General features: G+C 47.1%; 1 protein-coding gene across 1 annotated transcript in view; it reads right to left on the bottom strand.

The window, feature by feature from the left end:
• Positions 1-23862, bottom strand: part of TLL2 (tolloid like 2) — a gene marked incomplete at both ends in the record, with an annotated part of 97931 nt that overhangs the window by 59875 nt on the left and 14194 nt on the right. Inside the window, one exon of the mRNA XM_084245007.1 lies at positions 16030-16140. Within this exon, the coding sequence (XP_084101133.1) occupies positions 16030-16140 (111 nt within the window). The remainder of the gene's footprint in view (positions 1-16029; positions 16141-23862) is intronic.

Genomic DNA, 23862 nt, shown 5'->3' with positions numbered 1-23862 from the left:
CCAAAAAGAGGACCGCCAATGTGCCAGTGGCTTTGAGCCTCTGCTTGTATTGTGCTTTTTGGAGTGCTGTTGGCCCAAGCAGGGCACCCACCACACCCATTTACTGAGGGAGAGGGCCATGAGAGGGAACTCCGCTGCCGGATAAGGCTTTTGGGGGGACCACACAGCCGCCAGCCTACAAACCGCTGATCTCTGTATGTACAAGGCTCACATGTATCAGGGGGTTGCAAGATGGACCTGGGGGCAGGTTCTGGAGTCACACCGCTTAGGGTTAGATGTGTACTCTGCCACTTACTAGTTACGTGCTCTAAGTCACTTCAGTCCCTCTGTTTCAGTTTCCTCATCCATAAAATGGGAATAAGAAGGTTCACCTCATAGGGTGTTATGAATATTGAGAGAGAATTAGAGACATAGACTAATACAAGACATAGACTAATACCTGCTCATAATCAGTCCTTGTTGCGTTAGCGATGATAACTAAAACTGTTCTGAAATCTGAAGGAGCAGAAAGGGAAGAAACAAGAAGCCATGGACACAAAACATTTTCTACCTAAAGCACCACAAGTCAGGGAGAACATTCAAGTCTCCTTAAAGTAGACTCAGCAAGACCCAGATTAGGCTGAGAATTCATTGAATGTCGACAGGAGTCAGTGGCAGGAAGGCATCGCACTGTATCTCAGCGTGGTGTTTCCTGAAGCCTTTCTCCATCAGGTGCCTGCCCATAGGAGGCTGCCACAGATGTGAAGACCCAGAGGGGGGAGGGGCAGAGGGGGAGGGGTGAGAAAAGGGAGGTGGGGGGACAACGGACTCTGGAGGAGGGCTATGGATGCTTTGGTGGCGGGAGAGCTACAGGAGAGAAAACATACCATCAAAATATTAAAGAGGATGTAAAACAATTGTACACTGTAAGGAACCTCTTTCAGGTGACCTCAGGAGACCTCAGCGTCCGGCGTCTTGGTGACCTAAGGTCTGGCCAGGACCTTGCCGTGCTAACCTCCCTCTCTCCCCCAAGAGGAGCTCTACCAAGACACTTGCTTGCCACACCCAGCCCCCCCCACCCTCTCTATCTAGAACAGACCTAAAGTGGCCTGTCTCTGCCCTGCCCCGCCCCACAGCCAAAACTTTCACAGGATCTGAGCGCACAGCCCAGTTTCACTTAGAAGAAGGAAAGGGAGAGAGGGAGGAGAAGACAGATAAGAAAGACTAATTATAATAAGGGAAAATCAAAGTTAACAACCAACTGTAGACCAGAGACACACTACTGGGGGGGGGGGAGGAGAGGAGGGATTAGGGTCAAAACAAGGGGGGTGGGAATTGTATGGGGAATATAACCAAAATGATAATGCATACATTGTGCAAAAATGAAAAATGATGTAAGAATTACATAAAATAATAAATAAATAAATAATCCAATCTGGGGAAATAAGTCTATATACACTGCACCTAATGTAATACCTAGAAAGCCCCATATAAAGGGTTATGCTCGCAGACTTTGCAGTGAGAACTGAGCTTAAACCTTGCTTTAACTCCTATGAATAATGTTTTCATTTAGCTTATTTTGTTTTTGTTATTCATCAGTAAAAGACAGATAGCAATTACCTAAAAGGTTTGTTGCAAATGCCAAAACAAATTTTTAAAGTAAACTTCTTAATATGGTGCTGGGAAATTGGGAATCTTACACTAAATGGAAATTGTATATTATTTAAAAAAAAAAAGAAAGAAAGAAAGAAAGAAGGGCTTTCCCTCAGAAGAGCCACTGGTCCCTGAACTTCCACGGCTGTTTGGTTCTTTTGTGTTCTGCAAAGATACAGAGGGGAATTGCTGGTACACAGGGGAGTCTACGGGGCTTCACCTACACACAAATTTCCAGAAGCTTCTGAGACTGTGCTTCTAAAGCAGGGCAGTAGAGGAACACTAGAGAGGCAAGGGGCAGAGGGAGGCTAGTCAGCAATCAACCCCCTGCTGATGGTGAGGCAGGAAGGGAACATGAAGAGACATCAATTAAATTCTTCCCTGAGATGCTGGGGGCCAGAATTTGGACCTAAAACATAAATGCATAAGAGGAAGATCTAGAATCTTCTCAGTCCTCATTTATTTCCTTTGGGGCTCACTGAGCGTTATCAGCAATCATCTCATTTATTTGCTTGAGTTTATCACCTGCCTCCCCCACACCCTGCTCCATCGTCTTCACTGATGAATCCCCAGACCTGGGACAGGGACAGGCACGCAGGAGGGGCTGCGTGTGGGCGGGAGGACGCGGGGAAAGGAGCTGCAGGATGAGAAGCCAGTCTCCAGCAAGAAGTGCTGACATCCTGGAGAGTGGCGGGACCAGGACACGGGTGTGGAGGAGGGTCCTAGGAGGGCTATTTTAGTGATGGGGCCAACATTACCTAGGACTCAGCTGGATATGAAAAAAAAGAAGGGGCTTCTGATACATGCTATAATATGGGTGAACCTTGAAAATTCTATGCTAAGTGAAATAAGCCAGACACCATGACAATGTTATATGAGGTCCCTAGAACAATCAAATTCATAGAGACAAGGCAAAATAGTATTTAGTAGGGGCTGAAGGGTAGAAAGAGCAGAATGAGGAGTTTGGTGTGTTTAATGGTATAACATTTCAGTTTGGGATGTTGAAGCAATCTGTGGTAATGATTGCCCAACAACGTGAATGTGAATGTGCTTATGTCATTGAATTTTATACCCTAAAATGGTTAACATGGTAAATTTTATATTATCTATTTTATCACACTTTTGGAAAATAAAATATACACCCAAAGGGGGGGAAAAAAGGAGATGGGGACAGTCTCACTCAGCTCAGAGATGTGCTAAAGGCACCCACTTGCCCATTATTCACACTGAAATATGCTAATAGAAGAGGAAGTTTCAGAGGACCCGGGCAGAAGAGTCAGCATAAGACACTTGGGGTAACTTTAATAGGAAATGAGTATAACTGCAAGAGGAGGATTATACATTTTTATTGCAATTTGCAAAAAGGCAGTCAGTTAAAGAAGAGCTAGACCATATTATACCTCTGGGATGGATCAGGTAAATATTATAAATGTGCCAGTGTCCCCAAATGAAGTTAGGGGTTTAATGCAATCATGATTCAAATTCTAAGAAGATTTTGTTGGGATTCTTAGATTTTTGTAGAAAAATGGTCCTCAAATTCAACTAAAAAATAATAAACAAAAGAGTCTATTTGACAAATTTCTAAAAATGAAGAGCAAAGGCAAAATGGAAAAATGCATCCCATTAAATATTAAAACAGAAGGAAACTGACATGGAGAGATGGATAGAGGAGCGGGGTATAAGTACTAACACATAAAACACACACTGTGTGGTAGAGGAGATGATCGGGAAAGAACACGAATCAGCTGGTATTGAGCTTATCATTCAGAAGTTAGGGTGAGAGTGTTAACCCCACTCCCAAGTAAAACCCGAATTGGACTGGGTCAACTATAAATAACCAATCCATAGGAAAAAAAAATTAAATGTTATTTTTCAAAACAATAGTAGGAATAATGTCACACGTTTAGACATATAAGAAAAAGAAAATTTGGTTTGATATATTTAGCTTAAGAATCTTTAAAACTTTTGGGCCTCCCCTGGTGGCACAGCAGTTGAGCGCGGGGCTGCGAAGCTGCCTGCAGCCTCTGCAGTGCCGGTTCAATCCCCGGCCACCCGGCAAGGGTCCCACATGGTGCGCAGACCTCTCCTGCCGCCCACTGCTCCCCTCAGCAGTGTACTTCGTCAGTCTGCCTGTTCTGCTCCCCGCTCTGGCTCTGGTGAATTCTCTCACCTTCCTGCATTTCTGACTGTACCCAGTGCTTGTATAAATAAATAAATAAATCTTTAAAAAAAAAAAAAGAAAGAAACTTTAAAACTTTTGCATATTGGAAAGACAAATCCCCTAAAATGGAAACCAATTGCCTATACAAGGGAGAGTATCTGTATTAAAGATAACAAATGGCCACTATCTGTATTAGATAAATAACTCCTACAAGCCAATCACTACAACTTTGGACCCAATAGACACATGGGTAAAGGAAATTAAGAGATAATAATAAATTAGGAGATAATAATAAATCTATTAGGAGACAATTATATAGCAGTTTAACCTAGAGAAATGAAAACAAATGCAAAAATAAGGTACCCTTTCTCACCTACTAAAGTAGCAAAATAAAGAGGTTAATGGTAATAATCATGCTGAGTCTGTTGGAAGTAAGATTTTCATTTTGTGAAGTCATTTATTCAAGAAAGTTGGTGAACATCTAGAATGTGTCTATCACAGGACAAGGTATGGGATGCCATGCATACATGAATTCACAGGGCTCACAATCCAGCCTGGGAGAAAGGAAGAAATCAGGGCATAAAGAGGCTGCCTGGAGGAGGAAGAGGCAGAAGGTGAGGGGACTTTCTGGGAGGAGAGTCCCAAGCCCCACAGGAGTCTGATTCCTACATGCCTTCCCAGCTTCTCTCTCACCCTGTGTCCCACCTGTCTGGGGGGAGGGGTCTGACCCCCCCAGCCCTTGCTCTGTGCCTCAGTGGTGTGGCTCCTCATTGTTTTGAGAGGAACAAAGAAGGAAGGAAAACCCCAGAACGTGATGAAAGAGCTGCTGACACTCAGGGGTTAAGATAGTTTCACTTTGGGTAAAAGATTCAGAAGAGGCACATGTTTGTCTCCACAGAAAATCCTAGAAGGATTTTATCACGTGGCCTTTGCACGATGACCAATAAAAATGTATGGGTGTCCTGAAGGGCCACCGCATGCACTGGATGACAGAAAGGGTAGCAAGGCGCTCAGACACTCAAAGAAAGGAGAGGTCCAATCCCAGCTCACCACCCTCCCCCACTCCCTGAATTGGGGGAGAGGAGGAGCAGAAAGTGGGGATACAAGGGCAGTAGCTTGCAGTGCCATGGCCTGTCTGTGACCTTTCAGGGCAGAAGTCAACTCGCTTCTGGAAGATCTGCGAGTGGTGGCTTCACCTTTAAGAGTTGGTAGAGGTAAACAGAGGTTAAGGTTTTGAGGCTGATGGTGTATTCAGTGAAGTATACTGACCTCTTTGTTTTATAGAAGTTAATACCTATTAATGATTCTATCCCACTGATTCACTAGGGTAGGAGGAACCTGTTTTGATGCCAACACATGTGATGGGCCATAAACCCTCCTCTGCAAGACACTGAATGTGCCCTGTTTGTCTTTTCTATACTTTCCCCCAGTGTCCTCCAAAGCCTGGGGCATGGTATGCATATTACAAGCAGGTGCCAGAGAATTCAAGTTCAGGGAAAAGAAAAGAAAAGGCTCCAGAAGGCTCTTCTCCCAGACTACCAGGCAATGGCTGAAGTTCCAGGACGCTCCCCTCCTGATGTAGAAGAAGTGAGCCTGGCCGGCATCACGGGACCTGAATTAGGGTCCCAGGACAGCATCCCTTACTTACTGCCCCCAAATGTAAACCGAATTGCCTAGAATTGGGGGAATGCAAATGACACATTCGAGTGAAAGAGGTAGCAGTTCAAGGTGAATCGGGAATGGCAGGGACTGTGGCAAGCACAGGGCACCTGCTCTTCCAGGCCATCGTTTGCAATCCCATGGCCCTTTGGCATGTGGGATGGCCAGATCTGCCTGGCCAGATAGTCTAACTTTTCAAGAGAAGCCAGAGTTCTGGATTTTTATGAGAAATCTGATTTTTAAATGTTGGCAGTAAATTTTTTAAAAAATTTAAACACTACAAAACAAACAAAACACATCTGCAGACCAGATTTGGCTGATGGGCTGACCCCTTAGGACCTCTGGGAGGGAGAGTGAATGGAAAGGCGTGCCTCTAGGGGGTGCCAATGTCAGAGAAGACAGGAATTCCTCTGGCAACAGCAGACAAGGTCCAGGGATGCAACAGAGTAATGGGGAATGCAGGAAGCAGAAAGCAGGGAGCCACAGGAGAGGGAGTGGAGCTGGGCAAACTTCAGAGGCTCGATGCCAAGGCCAGGTGGGACTCTCTCAGTGTTAGTGGGCAAACAGACCCATTAAAGGAGACCAAAGAGAAATGAGATGATCAGAATGCAGGCTGAGATTCCACTGGCAACTCCACCAGCATCATCACCTCCTCCTTCTGGACTTCCTTGGAAACCACAGAAATAATGACCTGCAGACCGTGGTGTAAACAGTCCCAGAAAAAATGTGACTCTGTCCTGTACATCAGCCACAGGTTTGTGCAATGTGAAGCCACGTCTGATAGTCACACTGCAGGGCCCCCTGCTGCCCCTCAGCCAGCATCTCCAGGGGTTCCTCAGTCGCCCACTTGTCACTGGATATCAGGGTCTCCTCCCTTGTACAGCTCTGCTGGGGGAGGCATGCTGCACTTTCCCCATCACATCTCTCCAGTTCCTTGCTGCTTGTTGCTGTTTTCTAGGATGGGACAAAGGGAGGCCACAGCCACATTTCTGCCAACACCTATGGGAGCCCACTGGAGGGTCTCAGATCAGATGCTATTTGAGCAGACTGTTGTAAAGTTCCAGGAAGCAATGAATAAAGGAGGAGCCAAAGATGCACGAAGCAGAAGCCACAGGTTTAGGCTCCACATATTCAAGGACCAAGAGCTTCATTCTTGGTCCTCAGAAAGCTTAGCATCTGAAGTTCTATTTCACAGATAAGAAAGCTGAGTTCCCATAAGATGAAGCACATGGCCGAGGTATGTGGTCATATGGTGGGTCATAGGCACTGGTTTTGTGCAAAAACAGTTAGTTCACTGTGATGCCCAATAGTAAAATACACTTTCTGCATACCAAGTACATTTGCAACAAAGGTCAGTTTCCAGCTGTAACAAAATGTATCTTTAAAAAGAGCCCAAGAAATGTAAGAGCTAAGCACATAGCATTAAGAAAACTAAACATACCAAGTTCACAATTTTAGGGGGTGATTACTTACTAGATAAAAGCATCCTTTATTTTGTCAAAAAGGATTCACCACATGGTTCTCTTAAGTCAGGGAGGAGAATAATTTTTATATCTAGGTCACTGACACTAGAACAATCTATTGGAGGGCTATATAAATTAAAAGCCTTTAAGTATGATTTATTTCATTTTATTATGTTTTAGAGATCAACTACTAATTAAGATGGGAAACAAATTTCCATTCAATAAATGGAACAAAAAGACACGGAGAAAAATGAAACAGAATTAAATCAAGAGGAACGAAGGTAAGATGCTCAGGGAGGTGAGGTGCACCCCCTTTTATTGTTGACCAAAAATGAGAGTGAAAGACTGGATCGCCATCTGATATAAGCCAGACTGGGCTTTCACGGAGCAGTGTACCCAAATTTCAGGTATTAAGTTGGCTGCTGAGAACTCCAAGTATTTTCCCATGAAGAGACCAGACATAGCAAAGTGGGTGTGAGGTTAACCAGGCATGACCTCCCAGCCGGTTAACCCAAAAAGAAGCTGCCTCTACACCTGTACACCTGAGGGTCAGTTTGCTCACCCATCACCTCCACAAACTGGAGGCAGAGCCTTTGTTCATATTCCTCTCAAGCCACAGGCACAGACCAGCACCTGATTATAGGATCATGTTTCCTACCCTGCCCCCACCCTGGGGGCCTGTTATCAGCCCTCTATTATCAGGTCACTTGATTTGCCTTCCCTTGGCGATCTCTTCCACTCTTAGGGCTTCCAGAAGCCCCTGCATTGGCAGGTATCAGTAGCATTCACTGGGGGCACTCAAATGCAGGATCATGGTGGGGTGACTATAATGGTCAGGGGCAAGAAGAAGACGAGGCACTTGTGGGCCTGAGCAGAGAAGCCAGCCTTGTGCCTCCCTCTCCAATTCCTACCCCAGAGGCCAAGTGGACTCTTCTGTTCTTAGATGGTCATGGGAATATATTCTTAAGTGAAGTCTTTAACTTGAGTTATCTCGCGTGGGATTCTGTATCTTCAAACTCAAGGAAACTTGCCCAAAAAGTCAGGCACTAAGCTCTCCTTTGTCTCGGTTTCCCAAGCTAATCTCCCAATTTTTGACTCAAGCTCACAGATTCACGATTCAGGAGGGGTCTAAGACTGACGGTCTCTGAATAGACACACAAGGGTCATCAGTGACCCCCCTTGACTAGCTCCGTTCCCCACTGTGACTCGAGGTGGACTCCCAGCCCAGTTTCCCCAAACTCTGACAATGCAGTCATAATAAGAAGCAACCTGAAGGTGAAGTTACTTTTCCCAACACTTCAAGTTTACAGTGAACTCTGGCTTCCATCCAAGGTGTAAGTTGGCCTCTGAACAAGGCCCCAGGGAATGAGCTGATAGAATCCTTATGTTGCATTCTTTTTTCCTTCCCAAAGAGCAGATGTGCACTTTATCAGATGCCTCTTTATCATCTCAAATTATCCTACCAAATTGGAAACTTTATGGGTGGAATAACTGCCAGGCCTCTGTGGTTCCTGTGCCATAGCCCTCCTCTCCCCCAGCTGCAGGCTGAGCTTGCAAGGACGCCATGGCCAGCCTGCCCACGCTCTCAGGGATTTAGGGAGTCCGGGCTCAACACTCCAGGGGCTCAGCAGCATGTCACCTTTAGCCCCGAGTTTGATCTGTGGGATTCTGCTTTGTTTCTGCTACTTGTCCTCACTTTACCCTCTCAGTCCAAGTCTCTGGTTTATCGTCCTCCCTAATGTCCACTTCCCAGAAGAACCAGGATCCTTCCCTAATTCTTCTTAGCTCCCAGCACAGAACTTGCTGTGAGTTCTACTGAAGGCCTGTCAGAAGCTATTTACCCTGGTGCTAGTTCCCTGCTTCCCCAGGGATGCCTTGTGTCCTAGGTGGACCCCCAACACCTTCCCCTGACGGGATGGCAGCTACCACCAGGGCCTTCCTTTTGGGTGTGGCTTCTGCCTCCAAAGCACACCTCCTCTGGGAGGTCAATGTATCCCAGCAGGGGATTTTGATCCCAGGTCCCACCCCTCCGGCCAGCCCCATTCTCACGGCACTCCCAAAGTATACACTAATCATACTATCAAACTGTCTCCCTAGTGGCAGGAGAAAAAGGTGTGTGTGGGGGGGGCGGGGGGGGGACTGCTATATCCTTGATGCTGAGCACAAAAGAGGTTATCAGTTAGCTACTGTTACTCGAAGGAAGAAAAGTGAGTAGAAGGATGAGAGAAGAAAAGTGACTCTAATCACAAATGGGCGAGACACAGGGGAGCGCGTAGGGCATGCCAAATTGGAGTTCCACACATAATGATCAGGTGCTAAACGTGGGTTGGCATGACCTTTTTGCCTTGGAAAAGACCTAAGGATCACCTTTGCTTGGGGGGTGTCTCCTTGGGAGCAGGCCAATAGAGCTGCTTCAAACAACCACTCACAAGCTCTCTCAAGAAACTCAAAGCTAAAAATGTGTTGGAAAAAGAGACATACTGGGTGTTTTTTAAGACAAACCTTGGAAGGCAGACCTCAGAAACCCTGACAGTACATGCGAGCACCCCATGGTAGGCAGTAGCCCTGTATTCCTAAATTTAGCCCCTCAAGGCCTACCAGCCTTTGGTTTTCCCTCTTTTCTCCAACCAGAGACAACAGATCTCAAATCGAGAGCTGGAAATGGCTTGAAAGAAATGAGACTGTAGCTTTCTGGGCGCTCTGTTCAGAGGGGCACGCCGGACCAGGGGAAGGCAGCGTGTGCTTCTCCAAGTCAAGGACAGAACAGGACAGGAACTAAGTAACCAAAGGATCTGCCGGGTGGCAGGGCTCGGTGCTCAGAGGTGAGCCCCAGACACGTGGAGTAAGTTATCCCAACTCATATCTTTGACTCTCTCCTTATTACTTATTATCTTGAACTTGGAAGCCCTAACCTCTGAGTTCATGCCGAGTCCTACACAGGTGGCAGGAGTATAGGAAGCAAGGATTTAGAGCAAGTTTGGTTTCTGACATGGAGATGGACATGGCCCCAGTGGCTCAGAATAGACAAAGCGGGAAACATCAGCTCCATCGGGGCCAATAGGTAATTAAAACCATTTCCCCTTTCAGCATCCTCATCACAAAGATCAAGAAATCAGATCCATTATCCAGATGGAGATAACAGCAAGGCGAGATTTCCTCTCCAGATTTTTGGACAACTGCAAAGATGAGAATGTTCCATGGTGGCTTCCTGAACTCTTTAGGAAGAAACAAACAAAAAGTCCAAAGCATTGACCGCACAGGCTTCTCCTCCACACTTTGTGTGTTGAGAGGAGGGATGTCTAAGAACTCAGAAACGGGCGTGGGCTCTGCACCAGGACAGGCAGGCGGATGCAGTCGGGCGGGAGAGTGTGTGTGCTTGCGTGTGTGTGTCTGTGTGTGTCCCGCTAAGTACTTCCTTCACTACACAGCTAATCCGATTAGCAGCTTTAGGAAACTCTGCAATGTTAATTCAAGGGCCCCATTCATAGCACAGCTTGGCCTATGCCTGCCCAGACCTCCCATTCTTCTCACTGCAAATAAAATGCACACAGAAGGACTTTCTCTCCCTGAAGAATGCGCTCTTGCCTCCTTGGCCCCCTCATCCAAAAAGCTGCTGCCACTTCCTCCGGCAGCTCCCATGGCAGGGAACTGGCTAGTTCAAAATGGGTGGCAGGGGATAGAGCGCTCTCCCTCCCAAGCACAGAGTAAGGCTCACTTTTACAGCAGTCACCCCAGGTGGCCTCCCAGCTGGCAGCTGTGCAGAACGGAGAGGGGTCACCAGTGCTGTGTCCCAGGTAGAGGGCCCTGGATGAGTTACTGACTTTCTCTGAACCTTCATTTCTCTTACCATAGAATGGGGACTTGGGGCTGAGAGTGTAGCTGGAACAGAAGGCTGGAGGGAAGGAAACTTGGGGCCTGACAGACACAGGCATTGTGTTTGGCTGCAGAAGAAGGGGAGGGAAAGTTGCTGGATGTGGAGGTTGTGGGTAGAACCTGGAGGACCTGAGGGTCAGGCTAAGCCATGTTTCTGCTAAATGATATGGGGTCCCTGAAGGTTTGCAGGGAGCATCATCTGGTTAGTTTGTAGGGGAGCATCACAAATTATCCTGGCCAGTGGCTTAAGACCTCAGAAATCTCTTCTTTGGCAGTTCTTAGGGCTAACAGTCTGGAATGCAGGGTCCTGCTCCCTTAGAGGGCTCTAGGGAAAAGGTTTCCTGGCCTCTTGCCACCTTGGGGTAGTACTCCTTGGCTTGTAGCTACAGCCCTGCAACCTGTGATTCCCTTTGCACAAGGCCTCCTGTCTCAGTCCGTGTCCTCCTCAACTCCAAGAACTCCAGGCATTGGATTTAGGGCCCATACTATTTCCAGGATGATCTCATCTCAAAATCTTTAACTAATTACATCTGTAAAACTCAATTTCCAAATAAGGTCACATTCTGAGGTTCCAAGTGGACATGAATTTGGGGGGATACTGTTCACTACAGTGGTTGTAAGGTCAGGGCCAGGAAGCTAATTGGAAGCAGGAAACACTAGAGGGACTAGAGGCCTGGAGATTAAGTGGAACTAATCAACAGGACCCTGGTGCCCTAAGTGAACAGCTGGGCGCTCTCTGCTAGGGTCCTAGAACCCTCAGTGACTCTTTTTTGTGGCTAGGGCAGCACCCTGACTGGGCTTGCGGACCAAGCCCAGAGTAATTTTTGCTTACCCTCAGGCCCAGAAAGACTCCAGCATGGGACTTAGTCCAGGGATGCATGGACTCAGTCCTCTGCTGTGCCTTTTAGCTGGCAACATGGGGTGCTGGCGGGCACAGACTGGGCCTTGGGAAACCTGGTTTCGGCCACTGACTGGGTCTGAGACAGGAAAATGAGGAAGACTAGGTCACTCCTAAGACCAAGGCATTGCTCCACTCTGTAGCCAGGAAAGCAGCTCCAAATTCACAGGCTAAACAACGAAAAGGATGTCCCTGCAGATTTCTGGGCCTATGCCCACTCTCACCCCTCCTGGGACTCAGAAACCCCTCCTCCCCGCCCCCCAAAAAAAGCAGGGGCACTTACCAAGGTTTGCAAAGGAAATAACCTGTGTTAAGAACACACCCTTTCACACATGGAGTGGAGGAGAGAGGGTAAAAGTGTGTTTCCTTATTAATTAATTTTTGTAATCAAAGCAAAAGTTTAAAAATCCAGATGCACATTTGCACATAGAAGCACTGTTTCTAATAGGGAAAGAATGCAGGAAAAAGGGGGAAACACACCCCTCTGTCCAAACTGAGTTTGACAAGTTGTGACAGCGTTGAACCACAACCACCACTAGGTGTGAAAAACCATTGTGAGCGGAGAAAGGCGTCCCAGATGCAGGGTAAGCGAAAGGCACGCGACACCGAGAGTGCAGAGAAAATCCTCCCCGCCTTTTAAAAATACCTACGTGCACACGCCCCAGCAGTGTGAGGCTGCAGGGAGGCCAGCCAGCAGGTCATGACGAGCTCCCTGGGCTGCAACAACAGGGTTTTCACTTTCTAGCTCTACAATATTGAGTGATTGGACTTATATATTTTTTGAACAACATGCAGAATTAGTTTCATCAGCAAAAACAATAAAAGATATTCCCATTCTGAAAATAAAACAACTATTCTACATCAATGCAAAGTGCTATTGGCCCTGAGAGGAAAGAGATCAGGGAAAGAATCGCTGCGTTGTAAGAAAGCTCTGGGGGAAAAACACCAGGCTCCAGAAGGAGAAAACAGCAGGTACCAGGTACCAGGTTCAGAGGCCTGAGGCCAAGCCCCCAGTGCTCCCTCCAGCACATCACAAACTTCCCCCACTCTCCACTCGAAACTTAAACACTCCCAGATCAGTGCTCTTTTTGCAAATACAACTCAAGGTAATAATGAGCAGAAAGATGCAGAGTTGATACTTACTGAGCATTTATTACATGCCAGACACTGCTAAGAACTTTCCATATATTCTTTCCCTTTTTCCTCACCTTCCTCTAAGGTTTGGATTCTTATTTTTCTGTTGAACAAATGAGGAAACCGAGGCCCAGCTCAAAGATTCAAGCCCAGGCAGTCTGGTGCCATAACCCCTGACTGTGACCAGCTCTTCAAACACCCTTCAACGAGCAAAGCCCTGATGGAGCGCTGGATCTCTTAAGCCCCAGGTTGTGGCTCCAGGGCCTGCCAGTCTCCATCTATCTCTTCCTTCTCCCCCCTCCACCAATGTTGGCCAGTGCCTTCGAGGGACCAGGCGCTTGGCCAGCTCTGGGTTTTCCAAAGTCAGATCTTATATAGATTCTGCCCTCTCACAGTTCACAGGGCAGAGGGAAAGAGAAGACAGATACCCAAGTTCTTAGGCCATGAGGCTAACCACACTGGCCTTGGGGCAGTGCCACGAGGGAGGTGAGGTTGAGTTGTTAAGCTTCCCCTCACTGCACCCTCAGGAAGCCTTCTGCACAGACACCGTTGCCACAGCTGGGCATACCCCTGGCATGGGGTTAGCCATGCCCAGCCTCTCTCTGGGGTCTTCGACTTTCCTTGCCAAGCCTTGGCCCCCAGCTGATGGGGGTGACCTTGAGCATTCGTGATGGTGGATGGGCAGAGGGTGTGAGTGGGGACCCCAAGCCAGAGAGACCAAGTCCCAGAAGGATCACTGGATCTGGCATGATCGCCACTCCTGCTTTCCAGGTCAATATGTACCCGGGCAGAGCATAAATAGTACAACCATTTTCAAAAACTGTTTGACAGTACCGAAAACTAAACTTGCGTATGCTCTGTGATCCCTGGGTAAACATCGAGTGGAAACAAAAGCTTGTGTCCACTGAAAGACACACATGAGGATGTCCGCAGCAGTCTTGTTATCACAGCCCATACTATAAACTGTCCAAGTGCCTGTCGACGGAGAATGAATAAACTAAAGACCGTTCACACACAAGAATATACATACAACACACACACACTACACAATGAAGGGGAGTGAATGCTTCACACAACAGTGTGGAGGAATTTCACAATCATGAAATGAGAAGTCACACACTACACAACACATGCCATGAGGCCCTATGGGAGTCAAGAGCATCTTAGGGGTGAATGAGGTCACATCAGAGGGTACTTGGGATGGGTGTTGATTGGAAGAGGACATAACGAAGTCTCTGGGGTTCTGGAAATATTCCAAGCCTTGGCCTGGGGTGAAGATATGTGGGTGAGCAAAGTTAAAAAGAAAAATTCTAACCACAGAAAGATTATGAGCGGGTCAGCTTCTCTAGGTCTTGAAGAACTTGGGGAAAGAATAGGACTATGGAGTGGTAGGATTAGGAGGAAATACTTCCTTTCGTTAGAGTTCACTTAAGGTTGTGCATATATTGGTGTGGAAAATAAATTGATTCTAAAGTCCATTTAAAATGGGAGTAGACTTTGCAAACCATAAAGACGAGGTCTCCAACAGCCTAGAAATGATAGTCCCAGACTCACACCAAAAAGCAATTCTAATCGCTCTCCCTTCCTCCCAGCCACTGGCAATGGGGTTCCTCTGACTTCCTCTGACTTCCTAGGTGTTCCCCCTGGTCCCCAGCTTCTGTGGGGGGCTTGCAGCTTGATCCTTGCAGCTGCTCACATTCTTCACGAACTGTTAGTGCCCCTCAGTCTGGCACATCCCCACCCGCCCCTCTGACAGACACCGTCACCACCTTCCCTCGTCAACTGCTCCGGGAGCATCTCCCCACCACACCCTCAAGAGCCACACGCCTGTGCTCCCCCACCGTACCTCTGATCCCCTCTCATAGCCCTTGTCTTTGCACATGGCTCCCCTCCACCTCAAGTGTCTTTCTCAGTTCTTCACAGGAACTCCTCGCCACCCTTCAGGACAGAAGGCAGGATTCCCAGGGCTCACCTAGGGAGGCTTCTCCACCCGCTCCTCTCCTCCCACTGCTCTTGGTTCAGTATGACACTTGCCGTGAGGAATTACGTCATCGAGCTGCATCTCAATCTCATTCCACTAACACCTGAGTGCTGATGTCTGCCATCACCTGAGAGCCTGTTTGTGCCAGCACCAGGCGAGCCCATCCCCCTCGGCGTCGAGCCTCCTGAGTCCCTGTTAGAGGGAAGGTTGGCTTCATGTCCACTTCACAGACAGAAAAACTGAACTCTAGAGGTGTTAGAGAGCTTGTCTGCTAAGCCCTCGAAGCCCTCCTGACACTGTCCACCCGGTGTGAGCAGGGTCCCGGAAGGCAGGTCATATCTGCATTCTTCCTCCGCTCACCAGCAGGACACCTGCCCCTCACCCCCCAGCAAAGGTGTCATTTCAGCTATGCAAGATGAGTAAGTGCTGGACATCTGCTGTACTACATTGTGACTACAATTTATGATACTATGTGTATACTTTAGCACTTATAAGAAAATATATGTCATTTTATGTGTTCTTGCTGGAAATAATAAAGCAAAATACTTCACGAGAACAGATGGATGGCGGGAAGAAGGGTGGCAAGGCAGCCGGGACAATGTCACATCAAGCACCAAAGAACCAGCCATTGTCAGCCATGCCAGGCCTCGGTCCCACCGCTCAGCCCTCAGCCCCTTCTGAGCACGGGCCACCCAGCGCTGCAGCACCTGTGGGCAGGGAGGTGAGGACTCAAGAGACCAGCCCCACTAATATTCACCCCAAGGCTGGAGGCCAAGAGGGAGAGACAAAGAGCACCCAGAGTGTGGAGCCCCACCTATGAGTCTTGCCTCTGGTTTTCCTGGATTTTCACCTGGGTTGTCCCCAAACAAGAACACAACACCCCATGGGCAAACATCTTCATCATTTTTAGCATTAGCATCAGAAAAGCACTATCTGGGGCCCACACAGGCATTTTCTCCAGTTGAGGGGTGCTGGACGCTGGCGTCAGGGCCCTGGACAACCTCCACGGAGCTCAAGCCTGAACCCTCTGAGCTCAAACCTGAACCTTCCAATAAAGACGCATAGGGAGATCTTCTTAGAAGGACCAGCAAACTTGCAGGCTCCGGTTCCACCACCAGCAGCAGTTTCCACAGACAGGTGGGCAGAGCACTGACAGGCTGAATACCAGCAACCAGGGAATGTCAGAGACCCCGCCCTCCCTCTAGGATCGGGGAGGGGACAGTCTTACCTGTGCCGTGTCCCTCTTTCTCCACCGACTGCTTGATCCGGTCTCCTGCCTTATCGATGTGAAATAGCTTCAGGTCATCTTCATCTAAGGCAATGTCTCCCCAAAAGACAGCTGGGGGGGAAACATAAATGGATTCATTTAAGCTGGAGATCAAGAATTGGATTTGTGAATTTGGATTCGGACTCCTGAATCTAAGAGACGGGGTTGGTAGAGAGGGAGGGCTGACACATGTTAATTCTGTGCATCAAAGCTACAGGGCCGGGACCGCCACCCTGAAAGCAACAGATCTGTAAAATATTTTGAATAGTCAACCTGTCTCTCTTGACCTGTAGGTAGTTCTAGGCAAAATCACCACAGACAGACAGTTCTCTCTTCCTCAGAGCCCCCGGGATACAAAAGAAAACTCATTATGTGATAAATGAGCCAAGTGTTCACAATATTTGTTGTCTTTCCCTGGGGGAAGATTCTATTTCCATGCCCAATGATGTCAAGGTTTACTCCACCACCGGGGGCCTGGCCCCTGGCACCACTCGGTAAATACGAGATGGTCCACAGCACTGTATCCCCCAGCGCTGAGATCCACAGAATGGCCTGCATTAATGGTGAGGAGCAGTGAGGCCAACAGATGTTTGTGCGGTGTGACCCCAGGGGTGACTGACCTCCAGCACCCAGCCCAGGGCAGCCCCTACTCACAGCAGCCACAAGAGGGCACAGGCCCTCCTGCTGGAGCACTCACCTCAGACCTCATGGCTGCCACTGAATTCTACCCCATCTCAGGAACCAGAGAGCTCTCTCCCTCCCACCCCCAGCTAGTCTCCTAACCCGTGGTCCTGGAGGCTCCCTGCCACGAGGTCTGGACCCCACACTCTGCCTTTCTGCTTGACAAACCCTGTATCAGGATCCCAAAGACAGTTCCTGTGAGTGTCCCTCAAAGATACAGTCCAAGAAGGCTGCCTGCCCACTACTCAGGGAGGACACTGGCCGGAGAATGATTGCTCAGCACAGATCTGTGCCCTGGAAGCTCCCAGTACTGGGCTCAGCTCTGCTGATTTCAGACCTGGGTGAAGGGCAGCCCAGGACAGAGGTCCAGGATCAGGAAGTCACCACCCCATCCACAGACATGAGCACACTGTGCAGGAGACCACGTAATTTGTTCAAGGTCATTAAGCAAGCACTTTGGCCAAGTCAGAACTCAAGGCCAGGATGGCCTTACACTCCAGTCTGAATCAGCAGAGCAGGATCTCCTGTGCATCTAGGAGCCGGGAGTGAAAACTCCTGTTCCGAAGTGGGAGAAGTTGGCTTTTGACATCCCAAACAAGCTTGAGGCACTGTGGGGAGTCCGAAACCCAGGTTCCTGTCCCAACATAGTTCCTTCAAGGCTCTCAACCAGGGCCCTGGCAAGAATGCAAGAAAGCCAGGCCTGCTGGGAGGTAGGGGTGGCATGCTGGGACTCCCCAGAGGTCACAGGTCAAGTCACACAATTCTCACAGCACACTGGGGCAGGCAGGAAGGGCTCTGTCTGCAACCAGGAGATGGCACAGGCCTCTGGCAGGCTCACATCCTGACGGGGCTCCAACTGCACCCCAGGGATTTCAAAGGCACATCGTGGAATTATGGAGGGAGTCCACTTCTGAAACAGCCTTCCCTCTCAGCCAGCCAGAGCCCATGTCTCCTGTCCTTTCACAGATAATTCCTGCAGGGCTCTGCTAAGTGGCCCGGATTCCATTGGCTCCAGAAGGGCCGCAGGAGGTTCTATTGTGCCTGAGCCATCCTGAGCGATGATGCTATCCTTTAAAAGAACCCGTCATTCTACCAGAACTTCTCCTTTTGTCACCAGCATAACTGAAGTTAATAAATACTACCTTCGCAGTTTGATGAAGGGGAGGGTGAGTCACCTCAGCACGCAGCACGCAGGGGACACACAGGAAATGTTAGTTGTGTGAATGCTGGAGGAAGCTCCAGAGGCTACAGCAGACTATCCTCAGGCTCCGCCATAAAACAAAACCTGTGCCCCAGCAGAGCTTCCTGGCCCTTCATCAAGGGTTATTACACGCCAACAGAGAAGAGTGGCCGTCCCCCAGTGAGGATGGCCTCTCGGTTCCACAGGCTAAAGGCACGTCAGGAAATGAGCATGGGTTATTAGCTGTTAACGCGGTGAGAGACAGTCCCCAGGCCTCTCTCAAAATAAGAACAAAAACGTATCTTTCACAAAAATTGGGTTGAAAATCTTCCCTGGCTGGGGGGGCCACCATCAAACAGGTACCCAAGGTGCCAATGAAAGTCTGTTTATGTGGACAAGACTTTTTGTCTCCTGTGTGCATGACACTGCCCAGAGCAGTGTCTGGAACAGTGCTAGAATCTAGAATATATGCAGAAAATATTTATTAGCAAATAGTGAAAAGAGAGTGTGTTCTAGAATCTATTTGTGTAAGTTCAATGCCCAACGCAAGGTCCGATCACTTCCCAGACACTAACCATGTCTTCTTCCTTTTGAAATACGGAGATATCAGAAAACATGAAACCGAATTTTCAATAGTCTTGTTTCCGGCATCCATTCTGCCATTATAGCCACAGTGAGGAGGAAGGGCAAGATCTGCTTCAGAGAAGGAGGGGGACATGGCCTGGGGGGTGGGGGCTCCCCATCAGATAGGAAAGAGGATGAGGAGGAAGACCTCCAGGTCAGAGGATAAGAGGAGAGGCGAGGAGCCTCCTGGGCACATCTACTCTGAGCCCACTCGCTAAGGCAATGATAACAATAATAACAAGAATAATTGCGAATGTTCTTCCGGTATACTCGGGAATTGAGTGAGACCTCACATATATTATCTTACATGACTCTTACAGAACCCAAGTAAGGAAGGGTCATAGAGTTTAATAACGAGTTTAATAACTCGTTCCATAGTAATAAATGAGGAGTGAAGGTCATCAGTAGACTGTGGTCATTGTGATCATATAGTCAGCCAACACCATGAGTGATCTCCAGTAGTCAGATGGCATTTGAATATCAAGTCCCGTGGCCCCAGCATATAAGGGAAATACGAAAATGATCCAGTCTTTACTCAAGTTTAAAGGGTGTTAGAGCTAGCTGGGAAGATATTTTAAAATGTTTAAAGCAAAAGAAATGCAAAACTGGGGCAAATGACCTTTTGGGCCCTGGGGAGTGAATAGACAAAGCTGGGTAAAGTGTAACTTTAATCTGGGGACCCCCAGCCGTGAGACCACCCATGGGAGGCATTGACAGCAATTCTAATAGAACTCAGAAGCCTCTGTCATCCAGAAAACTGTTAACAGCGATGACAACCCCAAACATTACTTAGGAGGATAACGTTTCATAGTTTGAGAAGTCCCTAGAAATTACCTTTTAATATCATGAGTTTAGAAATCTAAATTCATTAGTGTATTAGTGTATTTAGGAGCCTCAAACCCATACTATTGATTCTTGTGTTCGGTATGAAAGAATTTAACTTTTCAGCATAACTACTGGGTCTTGTGACCTCAATTTTAAAAATACGATTTAAGCAATATATATTTAGACTTGTGACTTTAACTTGAAATCTTTCCAAGTTTTTGAATGGCATTGGCAAATGTTTTAAAAGGATTCAAGATTGACCATATTCACAAGTTTTATTATTTGATTCATAAGAGTTATTTAAGAAATAAGGAGGGATGGTTTGTTAGTTAGAGAAATGAAGTAGTTAAGAAAGAAAGTGAATACACCCAAGTAACATATTATATATGTTATTTATATATATATATATATAAAGTATCAACAAAAACATACTATACTGTTCTGCAATAGAGGTTTCTGTGCTATCATGTTCGATATCAGAACACTTTGCTATGGTAACCTCTAACCACACACAGTTGTTGGATGCTTGAAATGTGGCTAGTGTAACTGAAGAACTGAATTTACAATTTTATTTTAATGAATTTAAATTTAAACTGTCACATGTGGCCAGTGGTTATAAGTATATATAACAATATAATATAAATAAGAAAAAAATATTATACATATTATATACCATAATATGTAAAATAAAATAAATTCTATTCAAGATAGCAGCAATAAGCATCATATATCTGGTAGTAATCTTGATATGAAAAGTGTGGTTAAGAATATAAAATTCTCCTAAAAGTTATAAAAAGTATCTGACATGAAAAGAGAAGCATACTCTATTCCTGAACTGCTCACATTTTCCAAATTAACATGTATGTTTAACATACTTTGATCAAAATCTCAATAATTTTATTGTTGATAAAATTATATTAAGGTTCATCTGTATACTTATGTGATAACAGTCAAGAAACAGAGTACCAAAGAGGGTATCTAACAAGACTGGGCATCAAAATACATTACAATGCTACAATCACCCTGCAGCATAGGAGAATCTGGAAGCATCTTTAGACTATATAGGAAATTCATATAGCACAAATTTGTGGAAAGAGGACTAATTAATGAATTATGTTGAGACAAATGGGTAAGCTATTTGAGGAAAAATCAATTTGTTCCAGAACCTCACACTGTGCACTAAAATAAATTCCAAATAAACAAAAATAGAAAACTTAGAAATTAAGTCAACAAATTGAACAGTATTTAGAAATCGAATTATTTCTAATTCTATACATTCAAAGCACAGAGCTATAGAATTGTTACCAAAAGGCAAACCATGGCCTATGGCAGCCTCCTTAGAGAAGATTCTCAAGGGATTCCTTTCACCTGGTGGCCTTCTTCCTCTACCACCAACCACACGCAGAGCTGTCTTGGAGTTTAATAGACATACAAAAATCACAAGGCCCACCCCAGTTCTGCTGCGTCAGAAGCTGCCTGTGAACAAGATCCCCAGGTATAACATGTAAACCCTAAAGTGTGGAAGGCACTGAGCCAAGGCACCAGGGACTTTGCCACCATCAAGCACGCCCCTGTGGTCACGCTCCCCTGGTCCACTCTCATGTCCGTCATAGATGGACTAAGAGGTCAAGCAGGGAAATTCTTCATAAATACAGAACTTGGGTGCATAGGCCATAGGAAGCATCAAAAAGGTACATGCATGAAAATGTGCTCTGCTCAGGTCTTGGGGTTGACCCTACTAAGTCCCCACCAGGACTCCAACCTGCAATTCAGGGAGCTGTCACCAGGTGGTAGCGTTTTGTTGTGAACCTCTGGCTGAGAACTCTCGGGAACAGGTTATGAAATACAATCAGAAAATAGAAATCTTTATGAGACAGTTAAAGACAGTTTTAAAGCTAATATGTAATACATTTGAAAATACGAAAGGAAACTGAGTTTAATAAAATGCTTTCTAATAATACCCTAATTAATGCTGTGCTGAGGAAGGGGAGAACCTTGATTTGGAGCGTTTCCTGATGTCCCTGAACATAAGCGAATGAATGCTCCTGGCTGAAGCCCCAGGGGAAGGCAGGGCATGAACTCTGAGCCCCATTTTATGGAGCAAGTGAGGCTTAGGGAAGCTGAGGACAAAGCTGGGTTTACAATCGGTGAGAAGGGATGGGGCTTGAGCGCAGGTCCTTTGTTCCAAACTTGAAACTCTGTTCACTGCCTGACGCAGGACCCAGTCTCTAGAACTGGGATGGAAGGTGAAGGCTGCGCTCCTGCTCAGTGGAAAGAGCTCTGTTCTCAGAGAGCTGCTGGGCTGGCAAAGATGGACACCTCACAGGGCTGCTTGGAGGACACAGTGCAAGAGGCATTGGTTGGGAGGGTCTTACCCCTCCCGACTGAGATTCTGAGTCTGGTGCAGGGATCCTGAGGGTGTTAAGTGGTCCAGAGTGAGTCAGGAAGAGTCCTGAGTTAAAGCAGAATGGAACCTTGGGCATGGTCTGCACCGAGGAGTAGGGAACTTGGATGCTGTGTGTGACACTGGGCAAGTAACTGTTGCTGGGCAGGTAACTGTCCCTCCGGTAACAGTCTCTCCCCCACACGATGACACAGCTGCACCAGCACACGTCCCCCAAGGCACGGCAAGCAACAACTGGGAGAGTGCTGGGAGGAAGATTTCCGGGATCCCAGCCAGACCTAGGGAATCAGAATCTCTGGGGATAGGGACCAGAACCCAGGAACAAGCATTTAAAAGTCACCCCCCACCCTGTCCCTGAAGTCTCTGGCCAGGGGAGGCTCTGAGCTCCCTCCAGCTCTAAGGTTTGATTTCACCACAATTGCTTTTAGAGAAGGGTAGCGCATCCACGGAGAACCTGCCCTCGGCCACGCCTGTAACGAGCCACTCAGGAAGGACCTCGCTAATGTGCCAGAAGATTGTCACCTAGAGATAAGCCGAGATTATTGGAAGAACTAAATATGGAGCACTGAAACCATTGGAATTCCTCTCAGGAAACAGGCTGAGGTGGCTGGAGGGGCCAGAGCAGGGAGAGTTACAGGGAAATCCTACCCAGAGACACATTTAGTTCACTTCAAGTTTCCAGCGGAGGGATTTAACAGGTTTAAAGCAGTTTTCTGTGAATCTTTGTCAAGGGAGTGTATGTACAAACAAACAGGGAGGGTTTTTTTTAGTAAAAAGTTAATCGGCTTAAAGTGTGCAACTAAATAAGCAAAGCTTACATTAAAGTGACCCACAGAGAAAGGACCCATGGAAAGAAAGTTCTAGGAAATACAATATGGCCTCTATGTTCTTTTGTAGTTCCATGCTATAAATATTCATGGGGCGGTGTTAATGGGGTCCGCAGCTCTATGCAACCACAATAGTTTTTTTGTTTATTCTCAGGACCATGAACTTTGAAACCATGAACCTAAATTTCAGGACTCTGCATTCAGGCGCGTTTGCAGAGCAGGAGGGGAGAGGTTCAGGCCCACAGAGGACAGAGGAGAGGAAACAGGGCAAGATGTGAATCACGCCTCCTGGATCTTTTGGTTGAGATTAAAGAGTAGGATCTGTTTAGTATGGGAGGCCTCCTGTCTCTAGGGTCTCCAGCTGCCCCAGCCTGGCGACATGGCCCTCACAAGGGATACACCGTTTAGTTACTGAAGCATATGGCAGAGAGGAGTGAGGAGTTGGAAATAATTTAATTGAATCAAACAGATTTGTTGCAAGTTTTATCTTGAAGACTTTAAAAAACTCGTTTGAACTATAAACTAAGATGGAGAGAGTATAAGAGTCATCTGAGTGTTGTCCTTGTTTTCAATATGAAGAAACAGGCCCATGAAGGTTTAAGGATTTGTTCAAAATAGCACATCTAGAAGCCATGTGTGCTGACTCTAACCCAGGGCTTGTCCCCTACTCCATGCAAATATGAGACAAGCACGTGGCTCTTCACACCCTTGCCCCCAAGCCAGAGACCCCTCGGCCTGCGGCTCCCCTGTCCACTGAGCCTGGGCACAGCCTCTAAATCCATCCACAAAGTGCTACAGAGAGCAGGCACCAGCTGGTAGAAAAGGCACACGAGTTGGGAAATACTTGGCATTTATGTCCTACACCATGCTGGCAACATCCCTAATTCACTGCCCATTTGTTCAGCTAAGGGTTATCCTTCAAAGTCACTTAAAGTCTGAACTTAGGGTTCTGGGAGTACACACGAGATATGTAGCAGAACCTGAGAATCCCTAAGACACTGCATGTAAAGTCAGGACCTAGGAGAGCGCCACACAGAGCTGGGTTTCCTATAGAGCCACTCAGAAAGCTGACTTCACCCCAAAGGATCACCCACCCTGCCTTGATTTACAGATGAACCAAGAGGGCTGGCTGATGCCTCCTCTGGTGGCCTCCTGCCCTGTCTCTTCCTCTTCATCCATAAGAACTGTGCCAGTGCTCAGCTTTCCAAGCAGGACTCACTTGGCTTAAGAAATACCTGTTCAGCTCATTTCCC

The sequence above is a fragment of the Talpa europaea genome (genome assembly GCF_964194135.1).
Source record: "Talpa europaea genome assembly, chromosome: 10".
NCBI lineage: Eukaryota > Metazoa > Chordata > Mammalia > Eulipotyphla > Talpidae > Talpa > Talpa europaea.
The sequence above is the reverse complement of the archived record's forward strand: the minus strand, read 5'-3'. Positions and strand labels throughout refer to the sequence as shown.